The 22,923-nt window shown below is 34.2% G+C and overlaps 3 protein-coding genes across 10 annotated transcripts in view; 1 reads left to right on the top strand and 2 right to left on the bottom strand.

Moving 5' to 3' along the window:
* LOC122414619 (uncharacterized) overlaps positions 1 to 22,923 on the bottom strand; it is a 332,085-nt gene that overhangs the window by 35,629 nt on the left and 273,533 nt on the right. The window lies entirely within an intron of this gene.
* Positions 11,626 to 12,812, top strand: LOC122414621 (coiled-coil domain-containing protein 1-like). 2 transcript variants are annotated; one of them, XM_043426069.1, is made up of 3 exons: positions 11,626 to 11,798; positions 11,917 to 12,455; positions 12,708 to 12,812. In XM_043426069.1, exon 2 carries the CDS (start codon positions 11,920 to 11,922, stop codon positions 12,448 to 12,450), a length of 531 nt encoding a protein of 176 aa, XP_043282004.1. In that variant the 5' UTR covers positions 11,626 to 11,798; positions 11,917 to 11,919; the 3' UTR covers positions 12,451 to 12,455; positions 12,708 to 12,812. The 2 variants fall into 2 exon arrangements, with proteins under 2 accessions (XP_043282004.1, XP_043282003.1); XM_043426068.1 differs by having other exon boundaries at positions 11,626 to 12,455.
* On the bottom strand, positions 17,470 to 18,654 carry LOC122414620 (coiled-coil domain-containing protein 1-like). Of its 2 annotated transcripts, XM_043426067.1 has the most exons (3): positions 18,482 to 18,654; positions 17,825 to 18,363; positions 17,470 to 17,574 (listed from the first exon to the last, which is right to left on the bottom strand). In XM_043426067.1, the coding sequence occupies exon 2, from the start codon at positions 18,358 to 18,360 to the stop codon at positions 17,830 to 17,832; it is 531 nt and encodes a 176-aa protein (XP_043282002.1). In that variant the 5' UTR covers positions 18,361 to 18,363; positions 18,482 to 18,654; the 3' UTR covers positions 17,470 to 17,574; positions 17,825 to 17,829. The 2 variants fall into 2 exon arrangements, with proteins under 2 accessions (XP_043282002.1, XP_043282001.1); XM_043426066.1 differs by having other exon boundaries at positions 17,825 to 18,654.

Below are 22,923 nucleotides of genomic sequence, written 5' to 3'. Positions count from 1 at the left end.
TTCCAGTCGAGCCTGCATATATCTCCAACAAAAGTCAAACAACCTATCTGCTATCGTGAAAGATCTTGGAACGTAGTTTTTGGTCTTCGAGATTTTCACTATGACGCTTCGTTGAGAAACTTCGAAATAATGTTTCACGAAAAGACTCGTAACTTCTTTGGCCAATACCCCAAACTATTCTTTTTCAAGAAAGATGTCAAGTTTTTGTAGCAATCAATATCCACATGATCGCAGGTACTGATCGAGCATTTCAGCATCGAATATGTAACCCATAAACTTGTTGGTGAATATTCTTTTGATAAATCAGTGAAGTATGCAAGCATTACGACTTCACAAAAAGAATTCTTCTTATTTTCCTTTCTCCATTTTTTGAATCCGTTGTATGCTGATGTATATGGGTTATTTTATGCCAAATTGACCACTTTCAAACCCGTCCCTTTACGATTTGGCTGAAACTTCGTAATCTCGTGTTTCCCTATTGAAGACATTCATGATAATTTTTTCAAATTTTTTTACGCAACCCAAAAAAAGTTATGGATTTAAAAAAAAAGGTTAATTTTTTTCACACAGCTGTAACTTTTTCAGAAATTGACATATTAATCTGCGTATCTTTTCGTAACGTGACTAAAAAAATTTGATAGGAATTGTTATTGTTTAATTTTCTGATCCATTTGGCTTCGTTGTTTCATTTAATAGCGTTCAAATTAATTTTATCCCGATAATCACGAAAAGTCACGTTCGAGTTCCTACAGCCCATATACGCTTCTACCCGCGTATGCGCCGTAAACACGGGTCTTTATTCGAATTTATACAAATTTTCTGGAATAATCAATCTTCTCATTATTTTTTCTTTATAGCGGCCATTTTTACCGACATTTTGAGTCTAGTTGCATAATTTTACAAAATCGCGTTGAATTTACAAAAGAAAAAAATGTATTAGTTCGAGTTTTTAATACGCGGCGCCGCTAGTGTCGCGCTCCACTGCTTGTATCGGGCCTTTGTATTGCCCTCGGTTCGGGTTCGGGTTTGTGTCGTTCGAGAAACGTTACGCTACACCATTTTTTAATTAAAAAATTATATCCAAAAAAAGCGATTTCTTTGTAGATTCAACAACTTTTGGCGATCCTGAAGCACTATGAAGGAAGTTCAAGAAAATGGATGAATTTCGTATAATTCAGAAAAAATCAACTGATTCATTGACAGCGGTTATGATATTATTTGATATTGAACTAGACGATTCAATAAAAAAAAAGTTATGGAATATTCAATACTCAACTCAGCAATATCAACGAAAGTCCATTTGTGTGGTCAAGAGATTACTCAAATGATTGTTTGACGAGAAATTTATTCACAAGTCTATCATCTGCTAATGAAACGATCCATATAGTTGGAGATTAAGAGTGTCACCCCGTGCAATAGTCGGATTTTTTGGGGTTTTACGCGATTTTTTGTGGCGAGGAAAACAAAATAGACTTTTGAAATTTGAAGGATTTATTTATTGGTATTTCAACTCTATGATAGAATTTTTTAACTCTGATATCTCGAGTTAAATTAGTATAAAACTACTCCACAGGAATCCATACGTTTCTCCATGGTCTCCACGATTCTGGGGAATCGGTTTATCTGAGATAAAAAAAAAAACCAAAGAGCGTTTTGATTTGTAAAACAGTGGCATCGCCTGAACTAAAATCATACAGAAATATTAAAAATTAAACCATTTTTGCGCTTTCAAACACCTGATTTCAATTTTCAAAAATGTTTCATAGTTTTTTTTTACAATGACAATAAACTCATCATCATCTTATTTTTTAATCTTATTTTTGCGTCTTATAATTATTACTTCTACCTTATTTTTGTGTCCTAAAAAAATGTCCAAAAGTAACTAGGGCCTAATAAATAATCACCATCTCTCTTGGTCTTCTGGATTTCCACTTCATTTTGGTACTGTACACTATATTATACACTCTAGTGAGTGTTTGTAATAGCACAGCCTGCTGAGTTTCGCCAGCCAGACTCCCGACAATTACTCAGAAAGTACGAATTCACCAACATCGTGTACGAACATTCGTACACCAGTATAATGGGAGACAATCCCAAAAAAGGGGGGAACACTCCCGGAAAATTCTTACTCGCTCACCCGTTTCTAATTCTCGACGTTTCCACGGTGTACCTCACACGCTATGCGTGTTGTATTGTGCATGTAAATTAAAGCTTCACAAAGCTTCGACTTCCTTGTTCCTTCTTCTTCTCCGCACCATTCGCCAAGTGTCCAAAACAAAAGTTGGAGTAATTATTCGGATATCCTCTCACCTAAATGCGGCTTTTGATAATTGCAGCAACACATTGAACATGTTCGCCAATTTCATTGACAAAGCCACATAGCTTATTTTTAGTTTTTTTTTTTCCTCGAAATCATACAAGTTTACATCATGTTCCTTTCGGATGTTGAAATTACTTACGAATCAATCTGAGATTTTTACGGTTTGCGTCGAAATTTTGCAAATCTATCCAGTACGTATTCATTTTTGCCTACCAAAAATATCATCGCGTAATCTTGGATAGCGAATATTCACCTATCTACCTTAATATAAAATGATTATCAATGTTCAGATTCTATTAGAATCAGTTTTTCTTTTCTTATACGATGAAATTATTTTTTAATCTTCCTCGCTATCTTCGTTGACAACAGGTGTAATTTTGTCCTTACCAAATAAGAGACTGAGTGAGTATTACTGCTGGTCTAGGAATTTTAGATAAATATCGCCCGTGTGTGAGATAGAAAATTATTGCAGCAATGTGTGAACAACAACCGATAGTCCTGAGTCCATTTATACGTTCACAGCAATATCTCGATATTCCACTCCAACCAACTGTATTTAGTTTATAATCAATAAAACATATATAAATCTTTCTTCGGATATGACGAGACTGTACTTGAACCTTCAGTATATTGGTTTCATCTTTGACAAACTGAATAGTTATATTGTCTGATCCATCCATCATTTCGGTTAAATATGATATTGCTTGTTTATTTTGATAGGAGCCAGTTAAGAAAAGTTTTAAGTCTTTCTTTGTCATTTCTGAAAAATCAGTTAAATCCCGAGATGAGCATTGGCTTAGCCAGGATATTTTCTTGAGCGGGGGGGGGGGAGGTCTAGAAGAATCCAGTTCAAGAAAAAACTGGTTTCATTGTCATTCATGTTTTTCAAAACAAAATTTACATAATATTCCGTAATCACGTAATTCACACGAAAAATGGCATTTTGTTTAATCACATGCTCATGTTAATATCAATATTAAACTTTGACATTACCTTGAATAATAATCAAATATTTTTTCAACATCCACTTGCAGTTGATATTTCATTAATTAAGTTAGAGCTTTCTATTTTATTCTGCAAATAGACTCGACACTTTTTCCGCTGAAATTTTTTTTTTTTTACAGTGTCATTTTCAATGTTGAGCAGTGATATATGAGACAATCGTTCCTGGAGCGTCGTGTTCCTAAGCCACATTTTTATCTGCCTCATGGCAGAAAAACATCTCTCTCAACTGGCAGAGCTGGTTGGAAGTACTATTGCAGCTTGAAAAAGTTTATATAAATTAATTAATTAATGCAAGGCCATACATCCGTGTTCATTCCTGAATGATACGATTATTTTTCTATGACTGTGTATTTGTTTTGGTTTTTTCCTGAAGAATTCTAGGAAACAGGCAAAAATGGGTAAAAAATTAAGATATTTTGGAATACAGCTGTTCCGAAAGGGAGTCGTTTCAGCATAAAAATGTCAAAGAAAAGAGATTTTCATAATAGTGTTATTGAAATATAGATATATTTTAATAGATTGAAGATATTTTTAGCACAGAGATATTCGCGGTAAAGGTTATTGAGAATAAAGTTATCCTACTAATGAGTAAAAATCTCTATCAAGAACAAATAGTATACGACCCTAGGCCCGAAAGTTGGATTTCCTGGCATCCATCATTTGGGCCGTGGGTTGTATACTATTTTTCTTGATCTTGTAACCGAAAGTACGTTCAATAATTACTAGTAATCGTGAAGGGGGGGGGGGGGGGGGCGCCCGCCCGACTTTTGTAGGACCGAGGCGAAGCCGAGGTTTCGCTGGTTGGGGCGGGCATTAAAAACATAAACAAAAAGTAAAAAAAACACACAAAAATATTACACAATAATACAATAATATTATTAGTACAAATAAATAATTCGTTGATAAATGTCTGATTTAAAGTCCCATGATAGTTAACAATTCCTATATATGAACATTTCCTGCTATACTTGACAATTTATATGAATATATGCTTTCCTATGAACCTGGAATCTGGAAATACAACATTATTCCGGACGACCATATTCATTTTATTAGTCTGGTTACATTATTTTCTGTTTTCGCATCTGGACGAACAAATGTATGTTATTCGTCCGGGTTCATGGCAGTATAGCGCATAACATGAATGATGAAAATTACGCTATACGCGCCCGCTTGAAGCAAATAAAGATGCTTGGCAACGAATAAACAAAATCATGGCAACGAATACAGACTTCACATTGATATATCGAAATGTCTTTTTTAAAGAAAGGATCACCGGCCGCAAAAATATCGTCAGAGCGCACTGGAGTCAGCCAGCCACGAAATAGTATATTACACACCTAGGGAGGGAAAGTAGACTACTTCAAACCGCGGGCAGAATTGTCACCCGAGCCGAAGGCGAGGGTGATAAGCACGCGGTTTGAGGTGGTCTAATTTCACTCCCGTGGAGTGTATACTATTTTTCACCACACATGCACCGAAAATTCAACCTTCCGATTTCGGAAAGTTGAACTTTCGGCGCAGGTGTGGTGAAAAATGCTCTTCCCGACCTGAAATGCGGCCGGAAAGTGCGTACTTTCGGCTAGGGGAGCAAGAAATAGTATATTAAAGGGAGGGAGAGGGAAAGTAGACTACTTCAAACTTCGCCTTCGGCTCGGGTGACAATTCTGCCCGCGGTTTGAGGTAGTCTAATTTCCCTCCCGTGGAATGTATACTATTTTTCACCACACATGCACCGAAAATTCAACCTTCCGATTTCGGAAAGTTGAACTTTCGGCGCATGTGTGGTGAAAAAATATATTTCGGAATAGAGTTTTTGCGGAATAAAGATATTCGACATAGTGTTGTTTCTGAAGAGAGAAATAAGGAATAGATTTGTCGCACAGCCTCTAAACTTATTCATTGACATGCTGTCGTTTACATGAGTACTCAGCTTTCAAAAATTTTAAATTCAAACTGATAGCGGGCAAACATAGTGGTGACTGAGACAAAACGGAACACTTTAAAAATTGCGAATTTTTTTTTTTCATTCTGGCAATTTGGCATGATTTTTTTCAGAAAAGAAAAAAAGAATAGATTCAAAATTAAAAAAAAAAAATCCTAAAACGAAGAATAAGAAGAAATTTCAAGTAAAATGAACATTGGAAAAATTTTTACTAATTGTCAATTAGTATCTCATTGTGCCCCAAATTTTTTTTTCCGACAATTGCAAAAAAATGACAGAACGTTTCTCAGTGTTTAAGGGTAAGCAATAGATAAAGCTTGTCAAACTCATAAAAAGCAGGATATTTTCTCAGGTACCCCATTTTTCCCCGGTTTCCCTTATATCTCTAGCCTTTTCTAATGATCAAAGATTAAAAATGAATCTCTACCGGGAATCCCAACTAGAGAATAAATTTGCAATAATAAAATTTTAGAGCGCTATAATAGATAGATAGAATAATATGTCACGGGAAATTTTTTGTGGGCGTAACAAAAATCTGTTAAAGTGAGTTAACCATAAAAAATTTCGCCATCAACTTGAAAAGAAAGGTTTTTGCGGGCTCTCTCGAGACTTCGCTGTTTTTTTCGATTGTCTGGTGAGCATAAAGTTTCTCAAGGGACGATAGTAAGCCGCAGAAGCTAAATCAGACTAATCCGACGAGGCCGGTTTTATCTCCTTGGTAGAGTAAAGCTTATATCCCAGGTATGTACGTATGAATGTATGTATGTATATATGTACCCACTCTGCTTCCTTTATCGCGTTTGTTTATCAAGCATGCTGTCCTACCACGCTTCATACTATGGAAAAAAAAACAAAAAAAAACAATTACGAAAGAAAACCTTCAAAGCGTCCTTAATTTCCACGGATTTTAAAGCAAATTTTGTTCTTAAAATCACTCTCATTTTTTTTGGCCAAAACGTTTTGTGTTCTACTTGGACTTAAGCGTCTTCACACGCCGTTGGTTGATTGACTGTATATTTCTTTCAATATTATGTATGTCATTCTTCATTGTCCTTAGTACTAATGTAAATGAAAAATTACAGTCATACAGTAAATTTTGGAAATAAAAAAAAATGAGATCATTTTCCAACGTAGCCAAGTACAGTGAATGAATTAAGGTTCTTGTGGAATTCATTCGTGTACACTTTTAGCCCTAATCCCTCACTTATTCAGAAAAATTTTCCAGCAAACGTCACAGAGCAACAAAGGTTTCTCGAATAATTCTGCAATTATTAAGAGATTATCATCTGTTTTTATGCTAGCTCGGGTTATAAACTTAAAACAGTTTACGCGTACAAGTGCATGCATTGTATCTATACGATGAACTGCACAAATTCATTTTCAACATTACACACAAGCTTGGCGTGCATGGTTTTCAATCGGAAGCTCGGGAAGAGACAATTGTTCAAATTTACTATAAAAACAATAATTAATTAGAATTGTATGAACGAGTGTGAAAAAAAACGATCCCCCAATAAAATACGAGGGGCCCTGTTATATAATGATTTGGTAAACAATACAGATAGGTCAAATTTGTGGATAAAATTGAATAATTAAACGAACGGATAAAGAAATGAAATCAATCAATCCCTTTATATGCCTTTATCTTGTACGGATAGATACGGCCATTCTTTCATGCCCATACGCATTTTAATTTATCCACGCGTCACTTTCACTCGTTTGTCCGTACACTCTTTTTTTTACCAAATGGGCAGATGATTGGATGAATTACACAAGTATTGAAATGGATGAACAAAGAAGTAAGCTATGTAAACATTGATTTCAGAAAAGAAAACGCGTTGAATACGAAACATTTGGAGTAATGAATTTATCAGTCAAACTAGTCAAGAATAGATATTTTTCTTTGTGTACACAGCGCGGGATCTCACGTCGAACTACTCAATAAAATAGTTGGATGGAAAAGGGATGGCAAATTAAAAAACAATTACATGAGAGGATCATCAAGTTTTCTTCAAATATATGGACGGATGAGGCATTCCTTCGCCGAGCTTCCGATTGAAAACCATGCACGCCAAGCTTGTGTGTAATGTTGAAAATGAATTTGTGCAGTTCATCGTATAGATACAATGCATGCACTTGTACGCGTAAACTGTTTTAAGTTTATAACCCGAGCTAGCATAAAAACAGATGATAATCTCTTAATAATTGCAGAATTATTCGAGAAACCTTTGTTGCTCTGTGACGTTTGCTGGAAAATTTTTCTGAATAAGTGAGGGATTAGGGCTAAAAGTGTACACGAATGAATTCCACAAGAACCTTAATTCATTCACTGTACTTGGCTACGTTGGAAAATGATCTCATTTTTTTTTATTTCCAAAATTCAGAATTCCTACAGGAAACGTAATTCATTCACTGTATATGTTACAATAGATCTCATATTTTTTCACAGTTAAACATTTTTTAAAATTTATTTATTGACAATGCGAATATAGAAAATCATTTAAAACGACGGTCACGACCTTTTAATACTTGGCGTGCCTTTTTTACTAGTAGATATACAAGGCCGGTTCTGGATACTTTTTTGCTGAGTCATTGTCACGATGACGTCATCATCTAGAACCTTCTAGAACCTTCGATGACGTCATTTCGAATGTTCCAGAATGATGACGTCATCGATGACGTCATTTAAAAAAAAAAATAAAAAAAAATAAAAAAAATAATAAAAATTTTTTAAAATGACGTCATTTCGAATGTTCCAGAATGATGACGTCATTTCGAAATGAGACGTTCTTTCCTGTTTTACCGACTGAACGAAATATTCTATGAGACGTTCTGTTCTTTTTCCTGTTTTACCGACTGATTGATACGACATCATTTCGAACGTTCTGGAACGATTCGAACTGGATCCAACGGAAATGACCAATCAGATGATTTCGAATATTCCAGAATTATGACGTTATTGATGATTTCATTTCAAGATCATTTCGAAAGTTCTGGAACGATGACGTCATTTCGAATGTTCCAGAATGATGACGTCATTTCGAAATGAGACGTTCTTTCCTGTTTTACCGACTGAACGAAATATTCTATGAGACGTTCTGTTCTTTTTCCTGTTTTACCGACTGATTGATACGACATCATTTCGAACGTTCTGAAACGATTCGAACTGGATCCAACGGAAATGACCAATCAGATGATTTCGAATATTCCAGAATTATGACGTTATTGATGATTTCATTTCAAGATCATTTCGAAAGTTCTGGAACGATGACGTCATTTCGAATGTTCCAGAATGATGACGTCATTTCGAAATGAGACGTTCTTTCCTGTTTTACCGACTGAACGAAATATTCTATGAGACGTTCTGTTCTTTTTCCTGTTTTACCGACTGATTGATACGACATCATTTCGAACGTTCTGGAACGATTCGAACTGGATCCAACGGAAATGACCAATCAGATGATTTCGAATATTCCAGAATTATGACGTTATTGATGATTTCATTTCAAGATCATTTCGAAAGTTCTGGAACGATGACGTCATTTCGAATGTTCCAGAATGATGACGTTATTTCGAAATGAGACGTTCTTTCCTGTTTTACCGACTGAACGAAATATTCTATGAGACGTTCTGTTCTTTTTCCTGTTTTACCGACTGATTGATACGACATCATTTCGAACGTTCTGGAACGATTCGAACTGGATCCAACGGAAATGACCAATCAGATGATTTCGAATATTCCAGAATTATGACGTTATTGATGATTTCATTTCAAGATCATTTCGAAAGTTCTGGAACGATGACGTCATTTCGAATGTTCCAGAATGATGACGTCATTTCGAAATGAGACGTTCTTTCCTGTTTTACCGACTGAACGAAATATTCTATGAGACGTTCTGTTCTTTTTCCTGTTTTACCGACTGATTGATACGACATCATTTCGAACGTTCTGGAACGATTCGAACTGGATCCAACGGAAATGACCAATCAGATGATTTCGAATATTCCAGAATTATGACGTTATTGATGATTTCATTTCAAGATCATTTCGAAAGTTCTGGAACGATGACGTCATTTCGAAATGAGACGTTCTTTCCTGTTTTACCGACTGAACGAAATATTCTATGAGACGTTCTGTTCTTTTTCCTGTTTTACCGACTGATTGATACGACATCATTTCGAACGTTCTGGAACGATTCGAACTGGATCCAACGGAAATGACCAATCAGATGATTTCGAATATTCCAGAATTATGACGTTATTGATGATTTCATTTCAAGATCATTTCGAAAGTTCTGGAACGATGACGTCATTTCGAATGTTCCAGAATGATGACGTCATCTCGAAATGAGACGCTCTTTCCTGTTTTACCGACTGAAAATTTTGGAAAAATGTTGGAACCGTAGATGTCGCAATTAATAGGAAGCCTGATATCAATACATTCCAAGAATTTCCAAATCTGATTGATGACGTCATCCTGATTTTTAAATTCTGGAAAATTATATGTCAGAGTGGGGATGTATCCTATAAAAGGGATTTTTCCTTTATCGTCACTTTATGCTGAACACTTGAGCGATACCGTTAACAACAAGCCGAACAATGGAAGCCATTTTGGATTTGCAAGGTTTTAAGATGCCTATCAATAAATTCGTATTAAAAGAGCTGGCAGTCATTAAAATTTATCCCAGTGCCGAAGCTTATGAGGAGTTTGGATGCCTTCTAGTTAAGCCTCCATGTGAATGGGATAGTTTACCAGCCAAGTATAAGAGTCAGAATAAGTGGTGTGAACGCAACCATCATGGTATCCCATGGAATACCGGTGATATTCCTTATGATGAAGTGAAGAACGTATTTGACATTATTTTAAAAAATGTGAGTTTTCTTTATGTGAAAGGATTGGAAAAAAAGCAATGGATCACCGATATTATAGGAAATTCAAAGTTGATCATTAATATGGAGGATTTGGGTTGCCCCGCATTGCGAAAATTACCAGCACCAACATATCAGCATTACAAGTATCACAATGGGGTACGCGAATACAATTGTGCCTTTGAAAATGTTCAACGTTTGAAGGAATGGTATTTGAAGCATGGTGTTGAAAATTCATCATTTCCACGATCCTTAAGAATCTTCGCTACATTGGGAAGTCTGAGAGCAATGAAGACGGAGGATATCGCTTGTCTTCCTCAAGAATTTATTCTAACTTATGCATGGAAGGACATTGACGATGTATGGGACAGACTTCCTAAAGAATGGCGTATCGATGAGGATTTCATGCGTTATCGCCGATGTCGAAAACACCATCAAAAAACGGATACCGATGAATTCGATGGACCTATACCGTTAATCATAAATTGTCTCAAATGTCAATTTTTTTCTGAAAATCTGTATGATGAATAAAATATTTACATGTTTTCAAAATGTTTCCAAGTTTTTTTGAAATCTAACAATACTGCTTATAAAAAGAGATAAATATCAATTACTGATTAAGAAAGAAAATGACTCATCTTCATCTTCAAATATGACGTACTATAGTTCAGTCATGAGTCGCACTATAGAACAACGTAGCAGCGATAGTTCGAGCATGCTTGCAACATGATGCTCTGTGGAGTTAACCACGTGGAGAAAAAATAATTATTTATATTTTTCTGGGTTATCTAGTGACGCAAATATGTATAATCAAGTTTGCTCTATGATCCAAGAAAAAGTTTTGTATTATTACCTGCTTATTCAAATACGTTTATAACACATATTTTTCCGTAGTGGTGCGTCTTATCTCCTGTAACCTGATCTTCTTTTGCGTGATTCAGTGATGAGAGACCCACGAAATATGCATTACGCAATTAGTAGTACTAATTGTTTAATATAATGTTTTATGCGAAGTACCCTTTATAAAAAATTTATTGCATATGAATTTGTAAATAGTTATAATATTTGATAAAAAAAAAAAAAGCTATGGAAATGCATCTGAACTTTAAATGATTATATATTGAATATTCTTACTGATCCATACTTTTGTAGAAACTTCAAGAACCATCTATCGTTAAGAAAATGTTCTATTATAAAAAATATCATTTTTTCCATTTGAAAACAATTTTTGATTGTGAGTATTCTATCACTTTTATCATTGAAAACATAATATACATTGTTTGTTCATATAATTTTTTACTTTGAATATTATTTTGAAATTTATTTATTAGAATGTTCTCGAGATTCTTATAGAAGTATATGAAGAAATTTCTAGAATTATTCAAACAATTTTGAAAACTATCTAAAGTAACCTATCATTTTACTTGATTCAAAGAAAACATTTTGTAAAGAAGTCTGTATATTTGAATTATAAACCAATGTAATGTTATAATTAATTTTTAAAAGAATTTATCGAGAATTTATATAAGTCGTATTTAAATCTTTCCCGAATCTATAAACATAAACATTTGAGCCTATATAAAACGACGCATCGACGAGTTGGACCCATCAATCGCTGAGAGTCACCGAACAATCCACGTCATCAATAAATCAAATTTCGTGAGTAATTTTTTAAAAGTCTTCCAACGTTAATTGTGCGGATTGTTAACTAAAAAATCATAAAAAGTGAAGTGTAAGAATATTCCATAATTAAATTTTTTATTCGAATTTCTTAAAGATCATGCAATCGTCAACCAACACCATAACCGTTTCGATCAACATACCGAGACCGTGGCTTTCGGCGTGCCCAAGAATGCTTTTGGAGAGTATCCTACGACGGGCGCTACGATCATACATCGTAGCAGATAACGATGTTTCTGTGAAAATCGCTGGGATTGAGGCCCAATTGATCGAAGGATATCACGGTGAATTTTGGTTTGTACCAAATAATTTCCTCAACGAGGAAAACGATGATGACGACGTCATCGTAGTCAACAACGAAGACGGCGACGACAATGTCATCGTAGTCAACAACGAAGACAGCGACGAAGACGATGATGACGACGACATCGTAGTCAACAACGAAGACGGCAACGACAATGTCATCGTAGTCAATGACGAAGACGACGACGAAGACGATGATGACGACGTCATCGTAGTCAACAACGAAGACGGCAACGACAATGTCATCGTAGTCAATGACGAAGACGACGACGAAGGAATCGTGGTCAACGATGAAGACAACAACGACGACGTAGTTGTACTCAATTAATAATGGTGAGTAATTACATTTTTTTTTAATTAAACTTCTGTCTGCAAACGTTTTTTTTTTTTTCACACCTCATGTCTCTAAAACGTGGGTGGACCGTTTGCGTTTCATTCATTATTTCGCGAAAATTCAATTTTTTCATAATTTTTTCTATTCAACTGTCAACGAGTCAATGTTCTTGCTCAGACACGAACGGTTAAGAATTATAATTTCAATAAATTTTTCTAGAAATTAATGTATGTTTATGTTTTTTTGTTCAGTATTATCAACTGCGGATGGCTCGTACCACGATCGTCATTATCATCATGATCATGATTCTGATGATCATCATCATCGTCATTCACAGAATCATCGCGAAAAAAATAAATATAAATGTTATTACAGAGTAATTTCTATTACAGAGTATTTTCTTGAATAAACGAACGATTTATAATTTCTTACGTTTTCTTTATTTTCCGCTGACCTGCCTCACTCTCTTTCTGTGGCTGTTCGATTGACGATACGTTTCACATTCTGACTCAGGAAATAATCATAACTAAAATATATCTAATTTCGAAACCTGATAAAATTCGAATGTGTTGGAATTGAAGAAGTAAAAAATTTTTCTCTCCAAATTTTTCAAAAATCCCATCGTTTTACAGTAATCTCAATCAATGTACTCGAGATTCCGCTGAAAAATATAAATGAATATATCGAAAAATCGAGGAGACAAAATGTTTTATCTCAACTCGCGACCTAGTTGAAAAATCAAGCGATTCAAAATACCAACGTTTTTCCAAAACGATGCAGCACCCGTAATAAAAGTCGTAGAGACTTTTCAAATACACCAAAGTAAAGCTAAATGCCTTCTCCTCAAAATACGCCTTGTTGCATTGAAATATCTAAACCAGCGGCGCAATAGTACTAAAAAGAATATGAGAACTTTATCGAAAACTTTTCCCTGGTAATATATGAGGCATTCCATGCGGTTTCGAACAGTCAAAAAGTTGATTTCTCCTAACAATTAAAATTTTGTGAAATTTCTTAATTATATGAAAAAGAGACGAGTACATTCTTTCAGAATTTTTCGATCCCATTTTTCGAGTTTTTCAACTTTTGAAAATTTTCTAAATACCTTTATATTCTGAAAGTTTACGATCAAACAGAAAAATATTTCAGACAGAAAAATTGTAGTTTTACGTATATTTTGTGAAAAAATGTTTGTTTGATTTTTTTCGAGTTTAAAAAATGACTATTTTCATCAAAAATAGACGAATTTGAAGATTATAAAAAATGTTTATTTGATCACCACGATTCGATAAAACATCAATATTTAATTCAGAGCCAGAAACATGAGGTTTATACCATAAAACAGAAAAAATTAGCTTTGAGCTGGCAAGATGATAAGAGAATTCTGTTACCTGACACAACGGACACTGTACCATACGGTTATAACAAAAAATAAAAAACTCATTTTTGTATGTGTGTGTGTGTATTTATTCAACAAACCTCAATTTTCACCCCTTGGCAGATCGGGGGTGAACACGACTCCATAGTTCTCGAAAAATCCCAGCTCAATTTATCAACGTTCAAAGTAGAAATTTTTGGTTGAAAAAAATTTGCAAAAAAAAACCTGATAAAATTCGAATGTGTTGGAATTCAAGATGTAAAAAATTTTTCTCTCCAAATTTTTCAAAAACCCCGTCGTTTTACAGTAATCTCAATCAATGTACTCGAGATTCCGCTGAAAAATATAAATGAATATATCGAAAAATCGAGGAGACAAAATGTTTTATCTCAACTCGCGACCCAGTTGAAAACCAAGCGATTCAAAATACCAACGTTTTTCCAAAACGATGTAGCACCCGTAATAAAAGTCGTAGAGACTTTTCAAATACACCAAAGTAAAGCTAAATGCCTTCTCCTCAAAATACGCCTTGTTGCATTGAAATATTTAAACCAGCGGCGCAATAGTACTAAAAAGCACATGAGAACTTTATCGAAAACTTTTCCCCGGTAATATATGAGGCATTCCATGCGGTTTCGAACAGTCAAAAAGTTGACTTCTCCTAACAATTAAAATTTTGTCAAATTTCTTAATTATATGAAAACGAGACGTGTACATTCTTTCAGAATTTTTCGATCCCATTTTTCGAGTTTTTCAACTTTTGAAAATTTTCTAAATACCTTTATATTCTGAAAGTTTACGATCAAACAGAAAAATGTTTCAGACAGAAAAGTTGTAGTTTTACGTATATTTTGTGAAAAAATTTTTGTTTGATTTTTTTCGAGTTTAAAAAATGACTATTTTCATCAAAAATAGACGAAAATAATTTTTTGTCATTTTGAGATTGTAAAAAATTGGTGATTCAATAATTACATAAAAATTTCTCGTTAAACTGTAATTATCGCGATCACCCCCTGATCATGATTACAGAGTATTTTCTTGAATAAACGAACGATTTATAATTTCTTACGTTTTCTTTATTTTACGCTGACCTGCCTCACTCTCACGAAATACAGTTCTCGCACGTGCATCACTTTTTGCTATCCTTGATTATTTCGCGTCACTCGGCGATCCAGAAAAACATAAATAATTATTTTTTCTTCACGTGGCTGGCTCCGCAGAGCATTGTGTTACAAGCAGGCTCGAACTATCGCGAATATGTCGTGCTATAGTGCGGCTCAGAACCATCGTATGTCATATTTGAAAGACGAAGATGAGTTATTTTCTTTCTTAACCCATTAACACCCAAGCACCTCGATTTTTTACCAATCTTTCATCACGATTATTTTTTAAGTTAACGGTGTTGAAAAAATGTTGTTTTCAGATATATTAACGTAGAATTTTATGCTCTTTCAGAATACAGGCTCAAAATTCTGATCAGACATGAAGGAAAAAATATGGCTGATTAAAACATGAAAAACATGAACATTTTTGAAAAAAACTTTTTTTGTATTTTTTTGCAATATTACCGCAAAGAATTCGTACTGTAATCATGATCAGGGGGTGATCGCGATAATTACAGTTTAACGAGAAATTTTTATGTAATTATTGAATCACCAATTTTTTACAATCTCAAAATGACAAAAAATTATTTTCGTCTATTTTTGATGAAAATAGTCATTTTTTAAACTCGAAAAAAATCAAACAAAAATTTTTTCACAAAATATACGTAAAACTACAACTTTTCTGTCTGAAACATTTTTCTGTTTGATCGTAAACTTTCAGAATATAAAGGTATTTAGAAAATTTTCAAAAGTTGAAAAACTCGAAAAATGGGATCGAAAAATTCTGAAAGAATGTACACGTCTCGTTTTCATATAATTAAGAAATTTGACAAAATTTTAATTGTTAGGAGAAGTCAACTTTTTGACTGTTCGAAACCGCATGGAATGCCTCATATATTACCGGGGAAAAGTTTTCGATAAAGTTCTCATGTGCTTTTTAGTACTATTGCGCCGCTGGTTTAAATATTTCAATGCAACAAGGCGTATTTTGAGGAGAAGGCATTTAGCTTTACTTTGGTGTATTTGAAAAGTCTCTACGACTTTTATTACGGGTGCTACATCGTTTTGGAAAAACGTTGGTATTTTGAATCGCTTGGTTTTCAACTGGGTCGCGAGTTGAGATAAAACATTTTGTCTCCTCGATTTTTCGATATATTCATTTATATTTTTCAGCGGAATCTCGAGTACATTGATTGAGATTACTGTAAAACGACGGGGTTTTTGAAAAATTTGGAGAGAAAAATTTTTTACATCTTGAATTCCAACACATTCGAATTTTATCAGGTTTTTTTTTGCAAATTTTTTTCAACCAAAAATTTCTACTTTGAACGTTGATAAATTGAGCTGGGATTTTTCGAGAACTATGGAGTCGTGTTCACCCCCGATCTGCCAAGGGGTGAAAATTGAGGTTTGTTGAATAAATACACACACACACATACAAAAATGAGTTTTTTATTTTTTGTTATAACCGTATGGTACAGTGTCCGTTGTGTCAGGTAACAGAATTCTCTTATCATCTTGCCAGCTCAAAGCTAATTTTTTCTGTTTTATGGTATAAACCTCATGTTTCTGGCTCTGAATTAAATATTGATGTTTTATCGAATCCGTGGTGATCAAATAAACATTTTTTATAATCTTCAAATTCGTCTATTTTTGATGAAAATAGTCATTTTTTAAACTCGAAAAAAATCAAACAAACATTTTTTCACAAAATATACGTAAAACTACAATTTTTCTGTCTGAAATATTTTTCTGTTTGATCGTAAACTTTCAGAATATAAAGGTATTTAGAAAATTTTCAAAAGTTGAAAAACTCGAAAAATGGGATCGAAAAATTCTGAAAGAATGTACTCGTCTCTTTTTCATATAATTAAGAAATTTCACAAAATTTTAATTGTTAGGAGAAATCAACTTTTTGACTGTTCGAAACCGCATGGAATGCCTCATATATTACCAGGGAAAAGTTTTCGATAAAGTTCTCATATTCTTTTTAGTACTATTGCGCCGCTGGTTTAGATATTTCAATGCAACAAGGCGTATTTTGAGGAGAAGGCATTTAGCTTTACTTTGGTGTATTTGAAAAGTCTCTACGACTTTTATTACGGGTGCTGCATCGTTTTGGAAAAACGTTGGTATTTTGAATCGCTTGATTTTTCAACTGGGTCGCGAGTTGAGATAAAACATTTTGTCTCCTCGATTTTTCGATATATTCATTTATATTTTTCAGCGGAATCTCGAGTACATTGATTGAGATTACTGTAAAACGATGGGATTTTTGAAAAATTTGGAGAGAAAAATTTTTTACTTCTTCAATTCCAACACATTCGAATTTTATCAGGTTTCGAAATTAGATATATTTTAGTTATGATTATTTCCTGAGTCAGAATGTGAAACGTATCGTCAATCGAACAGCCACAGAAAGAGAGTGAGGCAGGTCAGCGGAAAATAAAGAAAACGTAAGAAATTATAAATCGTTCGTTTATTCAAGAAAATACTCTGTAATAGAAATTACTCTGTAATAACATTTATATTTATTTTTTTCGCGATGATTCTGTGAATGACGATGATGATGATCATCAGAATCATGATCATGATGATAATGACGATCGTGGTACGAGCCATCCGCAGTTGATAATACTGAACAAAAAAAACATAAACATACATTAATTTCTAGAAAAATTTATTGAAATTATAATTCTTAACCGTTCGTGTCTGAGCAAGAACATTGACTCGTTGACAGTTGAATAGAAAAAATTATGAAAAAATTGAATTTTCGCGAAATAATGAATGAAACGCAAACGGTCCACCCACGTTTTAGAGACATGAGGTGTGAAAAAAAAAACGTTTGCAGACAGAAGTTTAATTAAAAAAAAATGTAATTACTCACCATTATTAATTGAGTACAACTACGTCGTCGTTGTTGTCTTCATCGTTGACCACGATTCCTTCGTCGTCGTCTTCGTCATTGACTACGATGACATTGTCGTTGCCGTCTTCGTTGTTGACTACGATGACGTCGTCATCATCGTCTTCGTCGTCGTCTTCGTCATTGACTACGATGACATTGTCGTTGCCGTCTTCGTTGTTGACTACGATGTCGTCGTCATCATCGTCTTCGTCGCTGTCTTCGTTGTTGACTACGATGACATTGTCGTCGCCGTCTTCGTTGTTGACTACGATGACGTCGTCATCATCGTTTTCCTCGTTGAGGAAATTATTTGGTACAAACCAAAATTCACCGTGATATCCTTCGATCAATTGGGCCTCAATCCCAGCGATTTTCACAGAAACATCGTTATCTGCTACGATGTATGATCGTAGCGCCCGTCGTAGGATACTCTCCAAAAGCATTCTTGGGCACGCCGAAAGCCACGGTCTCGGTATGTTGATCGAAACGGTTATGGTGTTGGTTGACGATTGCATGATCTTTAAGAAATTCGAATAAAAAATTTAATTATGGAATATTCTTACACTTCACTTTTTATGATTTTTTAGTTAACAATCCGCACAATTAACGTTGGAAGACTTTTAAAAAATTACTCACGAAATTTGATTTATTGATGACGTGGATTGTTCGGTGACTCTCAGCGATTGATGGGTCCAACTCGTCGATGCGTCGTTTTATATAGGCTCAAATGTTTATGTTTATAGATTCGGGAAAGATTTAAATACGACTTATATAAATTCTCGATAAATTCTTTTAAAAATTAATTATAACATTACATTGGTTTATAATTCAAATATACAGACTTCTTTACAAAATGTTTTCTTTGAATCAAGTAAAATGATAGGTTACTTTAGATAGTTTTCAAAATTGTTTGAATAATTCTAGAAATTTCTTCATATACTTCTATAAGAATCTCGAGAACATTCTAATAAATAAATTTCAAAATAATATTCAAAGTAAAAAATTATATGAACAAACAATGTATATTATGTTTTCAATGATAAAAGTGATAGAATACTCACAATCAAAAATTGTTTTCAAATGGAAAAAATGATATTTTTTATAATAGAACATTTTCTTAACGATAGATGGTTCTTGAAGTTTCTACAAAAGTATGGATCAGTAAGAATATTCAATATATAATCATTTAAAGTTCAGATGCATTTCCATAGCTTTTTTTTTTTTTATCAAATATTATAACTATTTACAAATTCATATGCAATAAATTTTTTATAAAGGGTACTTCGCATAAAACATTATATTAAACAATTAGTACTACTAATTGCGTAATGCATATTTCGTGGGTCTCTCATCACTGAATCACGCAAAAGAAGATCAGGTTACAGGAGATAAGACGCACCACTACGGAAAAATATGTGTTATAAACGTATTTGAATAAGCAGGTAATAATACAAAACTTTTTCTTGGATCATAGAGCAAACTTGATTATACATATTTGCGTCACTAGATAACCCAGAAAAATATAAATAATTATTTTTTCTCCACGTGGTTAACTCCACAGAGCATCATGTTGCAAGCATGCTCGAACTATCGCTGCTACGTTGTTCTATAGTGCGACTCATGACTGAACTATAGTACGTCATATTTGAAGATGAAGATGAGTCATTTTCTTTCTTAATCAGTAATTGATATTTATCTCTTTTTATAAGCAGTATTGTTAGATTTCAAAAAAACTTGGAAACATTTTGAAAACATGTAAATATTTTATTCATCATACAGATTTTCAGAAAAAAATTGACATTTGAGACAATTTATGATTAACGGTATAGGTCCATCGAATTCATCGGTATCCGTTTTTTGATGGTGTTTTCGACATCGGCGATAACGCATGAAATCCTCATCGATACGCCATTCTTTAGGAAGTCTGTCCCATACATCGTCAATGTCCTTCCATGCATAAGTTAGAATAAATTCTTGAGGAAGACAAGCGATATCCTCCGTCTTCATTGCTCTCAGACTTCCCAATGTAGCGAAGATTCTTAAGGATCGTGGAAATGATGAATTTTCAACACCATGCTTCAAATACCATTCCTTCAAACGTTGAACATTTTCAAAGGCACAATTGTATTCGCGTACCCCATTGTGATACTTGTAATGCTGATATGTTGGTGCTGGTAATTTTCGCAATGCGGGGCAACCCAAATCCTCCATATTAATGATCAACTTTGAATTTCCTATAATATCGGTGATCCATTGCTTTTTTTCCAATCCTTTCACATAAAGAAAACTCACATTTTTTAAAATAATGTCAAATACGTTCTTCACTTCATCATAAGGAATATCACCGGTATTCCATGGGATACCATGATGGTTGCGTTCACACCACTTATTCTGACTCTTATACTTGGCTGGTAAACTATCCCATTCACATGGAGGCTTAACTAGAAGGCATCCAAACTCCTCATAAGCTTCGGCACTGGGATAAATTTTAATGACTGCCAGCTCTTTTAATACGAATTTATTGATAGGCATCTTAAAACCTTGCAAATCCAAAATGGCTTCCATTGTTCGGCTTGTTGTTAACGGTATCGCTCAAGTGTTCAGCATAAAGTGACGATAAAGGAAAAATCCCTTTTATAGGATACATCCCCACTCTGACATATAATTTTCCAGAATTTAAAAATCAGGATGACGTCATCAATCAGATTTGGAAATTCTTGGAATGTATTGATATCAGGCTTCCTATTAATTGCGACATCTACGGTTCCAACATTTTTCCAAAATTTTCAGTCGGTAAAACAGGAAAGAGCGTCTCATTTCGAGATGACGTCATCATTCTGGAACATTCGAAATGACGTCATCGTTCCAGAACTTTCGAAATGATCTTGAAATGAAATCATCAATAACGTCATAATTCTGGAATATTCGAAATCATCTGATTGGTCATTTCCGTTGGATCCAGTTCGAATCGTTCCAGAACGTTCGAAATGATGTCGTATCAATCAGTCGGTAAAACAGGAAAAAGAACAGAACGTCTCATAGAATATTTCGTTCAGTCGGTAAAACAGGAAAGAACGTCTCATTTCGAAATGACGTCATCGTTCCAGAACTTTCGAAATGATCTTGAAATGAAATCATCAATAACGTCATAATTCTGGAATATTCGAAATCATCTGATTGGTCATTTCCGTTGGATCCAGTTCGAATCGTTCCAGAACGTTCGAAATGATGTCGTATCAATCAGTCGGTAAAACAGGAAAAAGAACAGAACGTCTCATAGAATATTTCGTTCAGTCGGTAAAACAGGAAAGAACGTCTCATTTCGAAATGACGTCATCATTCTGGAACATTCGAAATGACGTCATCGTTCCAGAACTTTCGAAATGATCTTGAAATGAAATCATCAATAACGTCATAATTCTGGAATATTCGAAATCATCTGATTGGTCATTTCCGTTGGATCCAGTTCGAATCGTTCCAGAACGTTCGAAATGATGTCGTATCAATCAGTCGGTAAAACAGGAAAAAGAACAGAACGTCTCATAGAATATTTCGTTCAGTCGGTAAAACAGGAAAGAACGTCTCATTTCGAAATAACGTCATCATTCTGGAACATTCGAAATGACGTCATCGTTCCAGAACTTTCGAAATGATCTTGAAATGAAATCATCAATAACGTCATAATTCTGGAATATTCGAAATCATCTGATTGGTCATTTCCGTTGGATCCAGTTCGAATCGTTCCAGAACGTTCGAAATGATGTCGTATCAATCAGTCGGTAAAACAGGAAAAAGAACAGAACGTCTCATAGAATATTTCGTTCAGTCGGTAAAACAGGAAAGAACGTCTCATTTCGAAATGACGTCATCATTCTGGAACATTCGAAATGACGTCATCGTTCCAGAACTTTCGAAATGATCTTGAAATGAAATCATCAATAACGTCATAATTCTGGAATATTCGAAATCATCTGATTGGTCATTTCCGTTGGATCCAGTTCGAATCGTTTCAGAACGTTCGAAATGATGTCGTATCAATCAGTCGGTAAAACAGGAAAAAGAACAGAACGTCTCATAGAATATTTCGTTCAGTCGGTAAAACAGGAAAGAACGTCTCATTTCGAAATGACGTCATCATTCTGGAACATTCGAAATGACGTCATCGTTCCAGAACTTTCGAAATGATCTTGAAATGAAATCATCAATAACGTCATAATTCTGGAATATTCGAAATCATCTGATTGGTCATTTCCGTTGGATCCAGTTCGAATCGTTCCAGAACGTTCGAAATGATGTCGTATCAATCAGTCGGTAAAACAGGAAAAAGAACAGAACGTCTCATAGAATATTTCGTTCAGTCGGTAAAACAGGAAAGAACGTCTCATTTCGAAATGACGTCATCATTCTGGAACATTCGAAATGACGTCATTTTAAAAAATTTTTATTATTTTTTTTATTTTTTTTTATTTTTTTTTTTAAATGACGTCATCGATGACGTCATCATTCTGGAACATTCGAAATGACGTCATCGAAGGTTCTAGAAGGTTCTAGATGATGACGTCATCGTGACAATGACTCAGCAAAAAAGTATCCAGAACCGGCCTTGTATATCTACTTTTACTTTTTGAAGTTTTAATATTTACTGATTTCACTTCTTTTTGCGAGACGTGACAACTATATGGGAATCGTATTTCATTCACTATATTTGTCAACTTCAGAAAACGATCTCATTTTTTTTTTATATTTTGAAGTTTTTTATTGAAAATGCAAATATAGTAAATTATTGGAAACTACGGTCGCGACCTTTTAATAATTGGCGTTCTTTTCTTACTTTGTCAATTATTTTTTTTTGTGATTTTACTTGGATTTTACCGCGGTAACAATATTTACTTAAGAAAAAAAATACATTCCTCGTCTTAAACGAAAATTTTTGAAACGATTTATTTCAAGGTGAGTGATTTTCACTATATGACAAAAGCAATCAACACAGCTAATTTTTCTATGTAGACGGACGAAAACTGTGCGGTTATGTTCATGTGAGTTGAAACCTTTTACAAGCAATAATGGTGACGATTTTG

This window comes from Venturia canescens, chromosome 8 (assembly GCF_019457755.1).
Source record: "Venturia canescens isolate UGA chromosome 8, ASM1945775v1, whole genome shotgun sequence".
NCBI lineage: Eukaryota > Metazoa > Arthropoda > Insecta > Hymenoptera > Ichneumonidae > Venturia > Venturia canescens.
Note: the sequence above shows the minus strand (reverse complement) of the source record. Positions and strands in the feature narration are given on the sequence as shown.

What these genes read in the sequence shown, in the direction of transcription:
- LOC122414620 (XM_043426066.1), bottom strand. Translation starts at nt 18,360, where the DNA reads ATGCAATCGTCAACCAACACCATAACCGTTTCGATCAACATACCGAGA.
- LOC122414621 (XM_043426069.1), top strand. Translation starts at nt 11,920, where the DNA reads ATGCAATCGTCAACCAACACCATAACCGTTTCGATCAACATACCGAGA.